This window comes from Mustela lutreola, chromosome 1 (assembly GCF_030435805.1).
Source record: "Mustela lutreola isolate mMusLut2 chromosome 1, mMusLut2.pri, whole genome shotgun sequence".
Classification (NCBI taxonomy): Eukaryota; Metazoa; Chordata; class Mammalia; order Carnivora; family Mustelidae; genus Mustela; species Mustela lutreola.
The window spans coordinates 6,771,997-6,785,989 of NC_081290.1; the positions used below are offsets into that span (position 1 = coordinate 6,771,997).

Below are 13,993 nucleotides of genomic sequence, written 5' to 3' on the forward strand. Positions count from 1 at the left end.
GAAAAAGCTTCTGTCCTTAGGCTGTGGGATTTAAAAAACGATTAATTCTTATGTATTTGTTCCATAGGAGTGTCAGAATGGCGATATAAACTAATGTCTCTGCCGGTGGGGGGGAATCAAAACCTCGTGCAAACCCCTAATAAGCAGTTGGCGGTGGGAATAAATTTGACACTCCGAGGCTCCCGTAGGCTCTCCGGTTTCTGCCCCCTCCCCCTTTTTTTTTAAGAGCCAACATGGCGCCGCCTACCGGGCGTCCCTGGCGCTGTTTCCGGTCATTCTCGGAAGCGGGAGTCCCCCACGCGGCCGACCCGGTTGGCGGCTGCTGGCGGCGTGGGGCTTCTTGAGACTCTTCGTGGCGGAGCCCGTCAGCCGCCGACATGTCCAGCAGAAACAACAACAAGCTGCCCAGCAACCTGCCGCAGTTGCAGAATCTGATAAAGCGGGACCCGCCAGCCTACGTGGAGGAGGTGGGAGTGCGGCGCGGCGCCGGGCCCGGCAGGGGGAAGGCGTGGAGGGGAGCTGGGTCCTGGGTCGCCCCAGGTTCTTCGCTTAGGTCCGGGATCCCTCGGGAGGAGACAGGTTGAGGAGGGGACATGTCTCTGGTTTCGTTCCCCACGTCGTGGAAATTGCTGCCCGTCACTGTTCTGAGTCCCTTAGAGATTTTACTTTATCATCATTAGTATTCTTTATTTGCTTTGGGGTTTCTCTCCCGATCTCATAGAGATGGAGGGACAAAGGCCCCCTCCCCATCTCCAACTTCCACGTAGATTTCCAGCATTTTGCTTCCAGAGACCCCTAAGTGGAGTGAGTCGGGGACGCGGGGTGAGCCGGTGTCGTGAGCCCGCCGCCGGACGTCTGCGCGCCCCCGGACGCCAGAGTCAAAGCTGGCCGTGGGGACAGCTAAGGAGCAGGGAGGGGTCCCGGTCCGGAGGGCTGTCAGTGCTCGCCGAGGGGACACTTGCTGAGCGGAAGGAAACGGGGCCGCGGCGTGTCCGGAGAGAAGCAGTTTTCCAGGGAGCGTCGGGATGGCTGCGGGGCCCCGGCCCCTCCCGAGAGTCCTTAACTCCTCGGGTCTGGGGATTAGAGGGGACTAAGGGATGGCCTGGGAGTCCTGGACCTATGTGGTGACTGATGAACGTTAAGGGGCGTGGTGATACCCGTTCTTAACAATCTCAGGGCAGGTAGTGGCGGCTGGACTGTGGCTACGAGGGGGAAGAAGTGAGATAAGGATCTTGCCGGGAGCGCACGGGCGTCTGGGGCCCCCTGCTCACTCCGGTCAGGAGAGCAGGGTCGTATCTGAAGCTTGTAGGGGCTGTAGGTCTTTTTCTTGACTCCTGGTCTCGGAGAAAGGTGGAGGCCTAAGAGTTTTGTTAGGGGAAATCAAGAGTTTTGTTTTTTGACCATGCTAGTTCAAGATGTCTATTAACACAGATGCCAGGCAATTGGAGATAATGAATACGGAGTGCACTGGGCCCGTTAGGGCTGCTAACACAAGTAGTCATTCTCAGGGTGCCTGGGTGGCTCAGTGAAGCACCTGACCCTTGATTTTGACTCAGGTCATGATCTCGGGGTCCTGGGATAGAGCTGTCATGGGCTCCCGTCTTGCAGGGACTCTGCTTGGAGAGTCTCTCCCTCGCCACTCAACTCACTCATGCCCTCTGTCTCTTTCTTTACTTTCTTTTTTTTTTTTTTTTTAAATAAATATTTATTTATTTGACAGAGAGATAAAGAGATCACAAGTAGGCAGAGAGGCAGGCAGAGAGAGGGGAAAGCGGACTCCCTGCTGAGCAGAGAGCCTGATGCAGGGCTTGGTCCCAGGACCCTGAGATCATGACCTGAGCGGAAGGCAGAGGCTTTAACCCACTGAGCCACCCAGGCGCCCCATCTCTGTCTCTTTCTAAAAATAAATAAATAAATAATCTTCAAAAAAAATACTCCTTCTCACAATGTCTCTCATACATTCACACAATTTAAAACTGTGCTCTGGAGCTGGAGAGTAGATATAGGGCATGAAACGGAGGCCTGGTGAGTTCCAACATTAGATTGCTGGGTTGTTAGAATTAAATATAATTAAATGAGATGATGTACATAATGACTTGGCATATAGCAAGTGTTGAATTAAGTGGAAGCTGTTATTATTTTTGTGTATTGCTTTTGCTGTTGACACATCCTATCTAGAACTCCAGGATAAAATCCTAATCATTATTTGAAGGAAGACGGGGATTTTGACTAGAGAATTTTATATAGTTGCAATATAATTTACTTATTCTGACTTATATTTTTCTGCTGCTGGGAGTGTTCTACATATTGAATATGAGTTTTTGATTCTTGCTTTAATGTGCTTTACACCACATCACCTACGTTTCTAATGATAAAGGGAAGGGTCTTTAGATTACCTATGATGTGCTCACATTTTTCAACACTTACTTTGAAGAAGGCCGATAAGGAAAAGATGTTCCTGCAGTCTTTTGCCATACCTTTTTCTCCATGCCACTGTCAGACATGTCTACTAAGTAATTTCTCATTCTTTACTGAGAAAGCCATATAATAGAAGATGACCAACTGAAATTTTATTTTCCTACAGTTTCTACAGCAGTATAATCACTACAAATCCAATGTGGAGATTTTCAAATTACAACCAAATAAACCCAGCAAAGAACTGGCAGAGCTGGTGATGTTTATGGCACAGGTAAGAGGATTTCTGAGTAAAACATAGACCAGTTGTTTTATACAGTTTGCAGACTATTTTTCCAGTAATACCCAACCTTATTCCAGTTAGAAATGGAAATTTAATTAAAAAAATTTTTTTTAAGTTTCCCTTTTTGCAAATTTTATTTTCTCCCTAAACTGAATTAGAAGATTTTGCTGGAGCGTTTCACAGAACCAACCAAAGCAAAATTTTGAGGCTGTTTGTTTTTTTTTGTCAAATTAATCATAAAAGCAGATTCTAATTCCGGTCACACATGTTTTACTAAGATTAGAAGAAATATGAAAGAAGTCAGGAAATTGGCATGTAGAATAGAAAAATGATTTGAAACCGTCTGCTTCTGTGAAACAGCCTTTTACTCTCCTTTTGCAGAGCGTCATGTGTATGTGCATATGAATTATAGGAGAGAAAGAAACTTCAGAAGAAACTTTGCTTTGTTACAGATTGGTCACTGCTATCCAGAACATTTAAGTAATTTTCCTCAAGAGTTGAAAGATCTTCTCTCCTACAATCACACTGTCTTGGATCCAGATCTTCGAATGGTAGGTCCAGTATTTGGATTGATCTGTTGTGCTGTGTTTACGTGTGCAAATAATATGTGTTTAAATGAGGACAGCCTCAGCTAAACATCTTCTTAAAATGTAAATCAGAATGTATCACCTGTTCCTTAAAATCTTTCTTTGGCTTCTCATCTATACTTAGAATAAAACTCAAAATTACTAACATGGCCTGTAAGTCCCTATATGATCTGCTTCTTGCCAATGTTTTGATTTTGTTTGTTTGTTTGGGTTTTTTTTTTTTTCTTTTAAGATTTTATTTATTTATTTGACAGAGATCACAAGTAGGCAGAAAGGCAGGCAAAGAGAGAGAGGAGGAAGCAGGCTCCCTGCTGAGCAGAGAGCCTGATGCAGGACTCAATCCCAGGACTCTTGGATCATGACCTGAGCCACAGGCAGCGGCTTAACTGACTGAGTCGCCCAGGTGTCCCAAGATTTTATTAAGTAATCTCTGTGCCCGGTGTGGGGTCCGAACTCACAACCCTGAGATCAAGAGTTGGATGCTCTACCAACTGAGCCGGCCAGGGGCGTCTGCCAGTAGTTTTGAGCTCATCTCCTTTTTTGCTACACTCCTCGCTCTCCGATCTTTCTGTTCGTCCAGCATGCTAACCCTGCCAGGATGTTCCTTTGAATACGTGTTTCCTTCTAGTCACTCAAATCTCTTATGCATTAAGAACCCTAATTATAATTTACAGTTTTTACAGTGCTTTATGTATTCCTTTATTTTTAAATTTTAAGAGTTTGGGGGTGTCTGGGTGGCTCAGTGGGTTAAAGCCTCTGCCTTCCGCACAGGTCACGATCCCAGGACCCGCATCGGGCTCTCTGCTCTGCGGGGAGCCTGCTTCCTCCTCTCTCTCTCTCTGCCTGCCTCTCTGCCTACTTGTGATCTCTGTGTGTCAAATAAATATATAAATAAATCTTAAAAATATAAATAAACAAGCAAATAAATAAATAAATAAATTTTAAGAGTTTGAATAAAATTCAGTTCGAATTGGGCAGTGCCAAACCAGAATTGATTAGGAGCACTCCTATAATGCTTGATTTTGTAAATCTCATTAACTGGCCAGCTTGACCATTTAAATATCGTTGCTTTAGTGGTTGATATTCAGTCCTGGCTGAGATCCCCTTTACCAGCCCTGTGCTCCCGCCTCCCTCGCCTGGGGTGAACAGCTGTCCTTTCTCCGGTCTCCGGCTCAGTGACAGCCCCCGCATCTGGGAGGTTGCCCTCTCAGCCTGTCGCGGGTACCTGGCTATCCCAGAGGTATAAAAGCCCAGCCTCTTCTCTCAGTGTGGGTCCAACTTTATGTTACAGTTTGTGCTCCAAGGCTTCTGTGTGACTGGCCTAGAGCTGATCTCCAGCCCAGGACGTATCCTTGCTCAGCTTTTCTTTGGTCTGCCCTACCCTGCTTCCTTTACTTCTCTTCTAGAAGAGCCCACCCTCGACAAATCACTGTACTGAATCGGCCTCTGCTTCTTGGGAACCCAGCCTAAGGCATTTTCAGATTTCATACCTCTGCTTTTCAGACACCCCTGCAGCAGGTAGAACTGACACAAATATTATGATCACAAACATGTTAATATCTTATGCCAAAACTTATGCTACCTGTGTAGATTCAGTTTTGTTTCTTTCTCTTACATTTTCCCAGACTTTTTATAATTCTACTGTTTTTATACTTCTTTAGGATTTTATTAATTTGATTAGGCCTGAAAGAAGAGATACCATCAGACAAGCCAGAGTTTCAAGGTCTAGGTTGTCAACTGAATGACTTTCAGTTGGGATGCGGGACCTGGCAGCACAGCTGAAGAGACTTCAGACTGTTAGTCAAAGGACGTCTACTTACGTCATAAAACTTCAAGTCCCTATAGGTCATACAGATTGGGATTTTGAGTATGAGACTTACTGTCTTCCCAAGGAATTAGGTTTCCTTTAAGTTTTGTGTGTCTCATAATACCCAACCAAACCAGTCTGCAGGCATTGTTAAATAAGTAAATGTGTGTGTTTCTTTATAGTTCTTTATCGTGATTAATGGGTTTTTAAAAAATAATTTATGGAGATTTCCTTTCCTTGGAAACAAGGGATTGAGTCTGTGTAATTAGCATTCCTCTTTAAAGGATTCGTTTAAAAAAGCTGGTGGATCCTCCATTTTTTTTAAGATTTTATTTATTTATTTGTTTATTTATTTGACACACAGAGCGAGCACAAGCAGGGGGAATAGTGGGCAGGTGGAGAGGGGAAGCAGGCTCCCCGCTGTGCAGGGACCCTGATGCGGGGCTCCATCCCAGGACCCCGGGATCCAGACCTGAGCAGACACGTAACTGACTGAGCCACCTGGGCGTCCCTAAAACAAACTGGTGGCTCCTCTTTCTAATTGGTGATTGTGATGACCACCGGTCCTTTACAGCTGCTGGACTTTCTGCCTAGTGTTTGGTTATTTTCCCAGGACTTTTGAATTATTCCCAAGGTTTTGTTCACTTCTTCCTACTTACACAGATAGAACAGACTTCGTTTCTTAATGGAAGAAACAAAATACTCATGTATTTTGTGGTGCCGAGCAGAGTACAGAGGGGAGAGACGAGGGAAAGGGAAGGAGAGACTCCAGGCAGACTCGATGCTGAGCTTGGAGCCCACCGCAGGGCTCGACCTCCTGACCCTGAGATCATGACCTGAGCTGAAACCAAGAGTCAGACACTTAACCAGCATTAACCAGAGATGCCCCTTGTATTCATTTCTTTTTTTAAGTGTTATTTATTTTTTTGTTCAAATTATTATCACCTGGCCAGTGGGAGATTTTCAGTCCTTTTGACTAAGCTTTTTTTTTTTAAATATTTTATTTATTTATTTGACACAGAGAGAGAGAGATAACACAAGTAGGCAGAGAGAGAGGGGGAAGCAGGCTTCCCACCTAGCAGAGAGCCCAATGTGGGGGCTCAATCCCAGGACCCCAGGATCATGACCTGAGCCGAAGGCAGAGGCTTAACCCACTGAGCCACCCAGGTGCCCATAAGCCCCTGTTATTTTTGAAAGCATCCTTACATTCTGGCAGAAATCATTCTAAAACCTTTTTTACTGCTTTTCCTGCCACAAGACTTGGAATCAACTACTCTCCAAGGATTACTTGTTCCATTCATGCAGAACAGTAGTAGAAGCCAACCTGGGCCAGAAGGTACTTGTGAAGGTTGGTGGTAAGCGGGAGGCTGTAAGTGCTGTTGGCTGATTCTTGGTGCCAACAGTACGTCCAAGGACTGTCTTGGAAGGTGACAAATTCAGACTGATGATTCCCATTTATTCTGTTCTTGTTACCCCACCCTTCTTATGTTTGTGCATTCATGGGTCGCTAGGGGGTTGTCATTTTTTTTTTTTTTTTAAGATTTTATTTGTTTATCTGAGACAGAGCACAAGCAGGGAAGAGTCAGAGGGAGAGGGAGCAGCAGATTTCCCCGCTGAACAGGGAGCCCAGGGAGCACTTGATTCCAGGACTCTGAGATCATGACTTGAGCCGAAGGCAGACACCTAAACAACTGAGCCACCCAGGCACCCCGGTTTGTCCTCTATCTTGACACTTCCTTGACCTCCATGTGTAAAGCAGCCCCTCCACAGTCACTGCGTATCAGTGATCCTACCGTTCCTCGTGGCTCATGTCTGAGAAACACCTGTTGATGTGCTTCCTCGCTCCTCTGTCTGCTCTTCTGCCCGCTCCCAGTGGAAGGTCCGTGAGGGCAGAGGCTGTTCTGTTCTAATGCCCAGAATAGTATCTAACAGGTAGAAGGGCGCGCGCTCTTTCAGGACATACATGCTCCCTTTTCTCATCTTTTTCATCATCACATGGTATGTTTTCTTTTCCTTCCTTAGACATTTTGCAAAGCTTTGATCTTGCTGAGAAATAAGAATCTCATCAACCCATCGAGTTTGCTGGAACTCTTCTTTGAACTTCTGCGTTGCCATGATAAGCTTCTGCGAAAGGCGAGTAGCAAAATTGCTTTATTCCCTCCTTATATTTTCATTTTTCCTTACAGTGACGTTAAAACTTAGAGATTGAATTTTTTTTTCTTTTTTTAAAGATTTATTTATATATTTATTTGACACACAGAGATCACAAGTAGGCAGAGAGGCAGGCGGTGGGGGGGGGGGGGTTGGGGGGTGGGAAGTAGGCTCCCTGCTGAGCAGAGAGCCTGATGCTGGGCTGGATCCCAGGACCCTGAGCGTGACCCAAGTCGAAGGCAGAGGCTTTAACCCACTGAGCCACCCAGGCGCCCCTAAAACTTATAGATTGAATTCTTAATACTTCATGTTGTTGGATGCAGTTAAGAATAATTTTAATAGGAAAAAATCCGTTCTTGTGTGTATACAACGTGGTGCTAATAGCTAACATTTATTGAGTGCTTGGTTTTTCCCAGCTACCATTCAGAGCTTTTTAAATATTTGTTTACTCGCAACATGAGATCGGGTTTATTATTACTGTTATTTTACAAATGAAAAGGCTGAGGCACGAGGAGGTAGAGTAAGATGCCCAGAGTCATGGGCCATGTTAGCGGGGAGGCAGAAATATAAACCTGGGCAGTATGGCTCCGGAACCCGTGCCTTTTTCATCTGTACTTCACCAGCGAGCTAAATCAGAGCATGGACTGGACACCGCTAACTCTAACAGCCCCCACCCTATCTCCCAAACACTTCTTTCGTTATTAAGATTTCCCTGTGACTTGTATTTGCTTGTATAAGTAATACTAGGGCTGAAGGTTTGTGAAAGAAATTGAAGAAAAAAATTTAAGTTCGCATTTGTTAAAAAACTTTTTTTTCCAAGTATTAGAGACTGCCACCATTTGATTTTAGCAATTGTATTTCTGCGCCTAATTGTGAGATAAAAGTTGTCTGTGGGAGCATATTTTGGGCACCTGTGGTATTGGTATATTGGTTAGGGGCTAAGTAAATGGAGCAATTTTCCTTTATAAAAATAACTTTATTGTGATTTAATTCACATATGATTCATCTATTGGAAATGTACAGTTCAGTGGTTTTTAGTATATTCACAGAGTTTGCAACCATCACTACAGTCAATTTTGGAGAATATTTATCCCCCTCAAAAAGAAACCCCATTCCCATTAGCATTCACTCCCCACTTCCCCATCTTTCTCAGGCCTGGGTAACCACTGACCTACTTTTGGTCTCTATAGATCAGTCTGTCCCGGGTGTTTCATATAAATGGAATCACCCAACATGTGGTATTTGTGTCTGGCTTCTTTCACTGAGCGTCTTGCTTTCAGAGTTCATCCGTGTTGTGGAATGTGTCAGTACGCCCTTCCTTTTCGTTGCCAGGTAATACTCCGTCATATAGGTGTACCACACTTGGTTTGTCTTTTCATCAGTTAGTGGACAGTTGGGTTGTTTCCAGTTTTTGGCTGTTACGGATAATGCTGCTGTGAATGTTTGTGTGAAAATATATTTCATTTTTCTTGGAATTGTTGGGGTATATGGTAACTCCTTGCTCAACCTTTTTAGGGCAACTTCCCTTTTGCATTTTGGCTGCTGCTTTGTGTTTTGTTTATGGTGCTTATATCATGGAAAGTCGGTCAGATTAAATTCTCCCACGCACTTGTGCTTTTCTGCAAACTGAGCAACGTTAGAAATGTTAGTTAAATGTGTATGTTTTGTTTCCTTTCTTTAGACTTTATACACACATATCGTCACCGATATCAAGAATATCAATGCAAAACACAAGAACAATAAGGTGAACATAGTAAGTACCTTTTGTTTCCCATGCTCGCAGTATGCACCAGCAGTGTACAGGTTAGACGTACTATACATTGTACGTATTATACATATAATACAGTGTTAATGTATTAAGTCTTCTTTCTCCTCTTTTTCTTAAGGTGTTGCAGAATTTCATGTACACCATGCTAAGAGACAGCAATGCAACTGCAGCTAAGATATCTTTGGATGTGATGATTGAGCTCTACAGAAGAAACATCTGGTAAGGTATATGTGTTTTTTGAGAAGGAGACAGACTCTCATTCATTTATAATGACTACAAAGTACATAGACAAATATTTTTCTTGATCTCTGTCACAGATTAAGTTGGAAATTTTTTAAAAACAGCAATCCAAATAACTAATAACATTGGCCACCATTTCTTGAGCCGCCTACGCCGCATATGATTTTTTCAACCTTTAGAATAACATAATGCAGCTTATCTGGCATTATCCCCATTTTATAGGTGACAAAACTAAAGTTCATGGAGTGTAAACTTAGTAGTTAGGCAAGGGCAGAGCTGAACTTCAAACCCAGATGTCAGACTGTGAAATCTGTGCTCATTCTACTCTGCCAGTCTGAGGATTTTCAAGTTCATTAATCCCATGTATGTAAAGTATCAGGCTCTGTAAACTTCGGTTTATTGGTACATTGCTCCCAATTCCTGTCTTTTTTACTATAAAAGTAATATTCATTGCAACAAAAAATTAGGAGAAGCTAGAAAGGTTATTAAATTTTTTTTTGATAGTTTTACCACCCAGAGGTGATCACTGTTAATAGTTTAAGATATTTTCTCCTAGGGGCGCCTGGGTGGCTCAGTGGGTTAAAGCCTCTGCTTTCGGCTCAGGTCACGATCCCAGGGTCCTGGGATCGAGCCCCACATCGGGCTCTCTGCTTAGCGGGGAGCCTGCTTCCACTTCTCTCTCTGCCTGCCTCTCTGCCTACTTGTGATCTCTGTCTGTCAAATAAATAAATAAAATATTTAAAAAAAAAAAGAGATATTTTCTCCTATTCTTTTCTTTAATGTGATCTTTTCTTAATGTAATCTTTTTTTAAGATTTATTTATTTATGGGGCTCCTGGGTGGCTCAGTCATTAAATGGCAGCTCCGGTCATGATCCCAAGATTGTTGGATCGAGACCAGCATTGGGCTCCCTACTAGGCAGAAAGCCTGCTTCTCCCTCTCCTACTCCCCTGGTTTGTGTTTCCTCTCTCGCTTTGTCTCTCTCTGTCAAATAAATAAGTAAAATCTTCAAAAAATAAAAGATTTATTTATTGTATAAAGAGAGAGCGTAGGCACACACAAGCAAGGGGAGGGGCAGAGGAGAGGGGAAGAAATCCTCAAGCAGACTCCTGTTGAATGTAGAACCCCACATGGGGCTATATTCCAAGACCTTGAGGTCATGACCTACTGAAATCAAGAGCCGGCCTCTTAGCCAGTTGAGCCACCCAGACGCCCCCTTTAACATACGAATTTTTAGGTACGGTTGGATTTTGCAGTACTATTAAGTTTTTATTCATTTTTTTGTTTCTCTTATCTTGACTATGTTTCTGTGTCATTAAAAATTCTTCAAAACAACCCATATTAAATGGCTGCAAAATTTTCTGACATAAAACTGGGCTAAAGTTTAATTAAATGTTTACCTATGGTTGACAATTTAGCAATCCATGACTTTTTTTTTCCTATTACTATTTATTTTTTGCAACCCACAACTTTATTTTTTAATTTTTATTTTATTATTATTTTTTGAAGATTTTATTTATTTATTTGACAGACAGAGATCACAAGTAGGCAGAGAGGCAGGCAGAGAGAGAGAGGAGGAAGCAGGCTCCCACTAAGCAGAGAGCCTGATGCAGGGCTCGATCCCAGAACCCTGGGATCATGACCTGAGCTGAAGGCAGGAGCTTTAACCCACTGAGCCACCCAGTTGCCCCAACCCACAACTTTTTAAACTGTGGAGGAGTATATATTGTCTGTTTTGTGCCATTGTCAATGCTTTGAAATGCAAGAGAATGAAAATTTACTTGGAAAACACTCATCTGTCTTACCCCAGGAATGATGCCAAAACAGTCAATGTGATCACAACTGCATGTTTCTCCAAGGTCACCAAGGTGAGCGTCCGCAGAGCTGTGTGGAGGCTGTGAGTAGCAAGGAGACGGGCATGGGAGGCAGAACGGGCTCGCAGTTCGCATTTGGTTGTGCTGCTCCCTTTGTGTTGAGGCTGCCGCCCTGGGTCATCGGTGCTTTAGAGGAGGCAAATGAAGTTAAGAGTTTTTTAAATGCTTTGTAGTAAACTATAGCCTTAGTGTTTGTTTTCTTCTATAATTCTTGACTGTTCTTTTGGGCCTGGGCACAGCTGAAAGAAATTTAAGAATATGTTTGACTTTTTGTTAGAAAGGCTACAATGTCACTTTTTGGGGTAGGGGCAGAGATGTAGAAATTCCTGGTAGTCTTCTTAAAGGGTAACTGCATAGAGCCTGGCTGTTCTTATCTAAATATATCTTTAAAATTATATATACTTTTGGGACAAATAATGTTATAACAACATTTGTGTTTTAATCGAGAAAAATGGGCCCAAATCCCATCAGTCTGATTTTGTTCCTTCAGATCCTAGTTCTGTGCGAGAATAATGCATAAACAGAAGTATTTATTCTTTGTTGTAAGCTGGGGTGAGTAATTGACTTCATTCTGATTGGTTTTTAGATATTAGTTGCTGCTTTGACATTTTTCCTTGGGAAAGATGAAGAGGAGAAAAAGGACAGCGACTCAGAATCTGAGGTTATACGTTCAACTGTAGATGCTTCTGAACTTGACCGTAGTCTATCAGATTTCATTGTTGCTCCCAGTACAGATTGTAAAATCCATGACTGCTCAAGTTAGAAAGACGCTTACATATTACTTTTATCTTTTATTGTGTTCTGCCATGCTGAGATTTTATTCTATTTAGAATTTGTCATTTACATTCACTAAGATTGAGTAAAGAACTAATTGTATTCATTTAGCCTTGTTCTTAGCTATACCTCTAACTCATTATATAAACTTAGAATGAAAATTGCTGCCAGTGTATTTTCTGAGATGATATCGGTATCATAGAGTGTTTAGAGAAGGAGAGGAATAATATCGTGGCATCTTTTTAAAAGGCAAAATGAAGATATATGTCATGAAATTTTCTTTATTAAAAAATATTTTTTAGTAAAATCAAAAATTTTTAAGAAAAAATATTCTTTCTCATATTAGCATTGTGGTAACAGTACGAGACAATAAGCTCTTTTAATTCATTTTGTTATTAAATAATGTGTGAATAATATATTCTTATTGTAAAAAAATTAGAGATACTATAGGTAAAAATTTTCTTGATCCTGTCTTATTCCCACTTCCCTGTTTCATCTTCACAGATAACCATTTTATTTCCCATGCATTTATGTGTATGTGTTCTATGTATATTAGATCTTTGAAATATACATAAATAATATGTGCATTAGTCTGCAACCTGCTTTCTTTGTGTTGTATATATAGATACACCAATGCATTTAGTACATACAGATCTACCTCCTTCTTTTAACCTCCATATATTCCAGAATATGAATGTTTTATAGCTTAAGCATTTTCCTAATGATAGTGTTTCCAGTTTCCTTTTTCAAATAAAAACGAAGTTGTATTTTATACTTGCATAAGAATTAAAAGCAGAATATAAAAACAAAAATCAGTGCTGCAGTGACAGTCTTTATATGTACCTGTTTGTACACATAGGCAATCTTTTTTATTGAATTTTAAGTCGTGCTCATTTTTGATAGCAGTTGCAGAGTATAAATGCAGAGAAGTCTCTGAAAGCCTTACTGTTTGCTTCTATGCAGATTTTCCTTGTTTACAAAGTAGTTTCTTCTTCAGGATGAAGGACCAACAGCAAGAGACTTGCTAGTGCAATATGCCACAGGGAAGAAAAGCTCCAAACACAAGAAAAGGTTGGAAAAGGCTATGAAAGTACTCAAGGTGAGACTTGTACCTGGCAAATGAGGTAGGAATCATTAAACTGTAGAATATGGAGTTTTTAGCAAAAGCTTTTACGAATTTGAAATAAATAGAATTTTTGAAAAACTTAGAAATGTGTGATGAATTTTTAAGTACTAGTTTTTTAGATGTTGAAATGTTTTCAGCTCTAGCAGAGTCTGTGACTTGAGTAAATTTGATTAAACTCACTTTTCACTTGTGATCAAGATGGCCTATAATAGAGTGTTTTTGCTGGATTCATCTTCTCAGAAGAGTATACCAATGAAATACATTTTGTATTTTGCAATGGTTAGTCTAAAACCTCATTAATTTAGCCCTTCTTTGTCTTTAAATGTTTATATTTCTAAATTCTTTTAAGTCTCACGGGTGCTATTTGCTGGAACATTTCCGAGGTTTAATGTAAAAAGACAAAAACCACCTTTAGTTCTAGTTGGAAGAAAGTTTTGTTTTTTTTTTTAAAAGATTTTATTTATTTATTTGACAGAGAGAGATCACAGTAGACAGAGACGCAGGCAGAGAGGCAGGCAGAGAGAGAGAGAGGGAAGCAGGCTCCCTGCTGAGCAGAGAGCCCGATGCGGGACTCGAGCCCAGGACCCTGAGATCATGACCTGAGCAGAAGGCAGAGGCTTAACCCACTGAGCCACCCAGGCGCCCCTGAAAGAAAGTTTTTGAAAGAAATTTGTTGTAGGTTCCCCTCCTGCAATAGTGTGGTATAATGTAAATGTTTTTCTTCTCATTTTATCTCAGAAACAAAAAAAGAAGAAGAAACCAGAAGTGTTTAACTTTTCAGCTATTCATTTGATTCATGATCCCCAAGGTATTATAATTATGACTTGCCAAGTTCCTTTCTGGCTTTTTCTCTGGCTGTTACCAAGGAATATAAGCTCCCTGGCACTTAATAAACAGTAATTGTTGTTTACTAGTTGGTTGTAGCCTGGGGAATTATGTTCTAAAGTTGTAATTCCCAGTGCACAGCAA

General features: G+C 41.7%; 1 protein-coding gene across 3 annotated transcripts in view; it reads left to right on the top strand.

Annotated features, from left to right (window-relative positions):
• The first annotated feature begins 236 nt into the window (after nt 1–236).
• Nucleotides 237–13,993, top strand: part of SDAD1 (SDA1 domain containing 1) — a 30,837-nt gene continuing 17,080 nt past the window's right edge. The window contains exons 1-10 of one of the 3 annotated variants that reach the window (XM_059159043.1): nt 237–467; nt 2,585–2,689; nt 3,151–3,249; nt 7,115–7,225; nt 8,925–8,996; nt 9,130–9,230; nt 11,061–11,118; nt 11,711–11,785; nt 12,896–12,997; nt 13,763–13,832. In XM_059159043.1, coding sequence (XP_059015026.1) covers nt 378–467; nt 2,585–2,689; nt 3,151–3,249; nt 7,115–7,225; nt 8,925–8,996; nt 9,130–9,230; nt 11,061–11,118; nt 11,711–11,785; nt 12,896–12,997; nt 13,763–13,832 — 883 coding nt within the window. In that variant the 5' untranslated portion in view covers nt 237–377. Of the gene's footprint in view, nt 468–2,584; nt 2,690–3,079; nt 3,250–7,114; nt 7,226–8,924; nt 8,997–9,129; nt 9,231–11,060; nt 11,119–11,710; nt 11,786–12,895; nt 12,998–13,762; nt 13,833–13,993 lie in introns of all 3 variants that reach the window. The other 2 variants (XM_059159044.1, XM_059159045.1) reach the window with 2 other exon arrangements.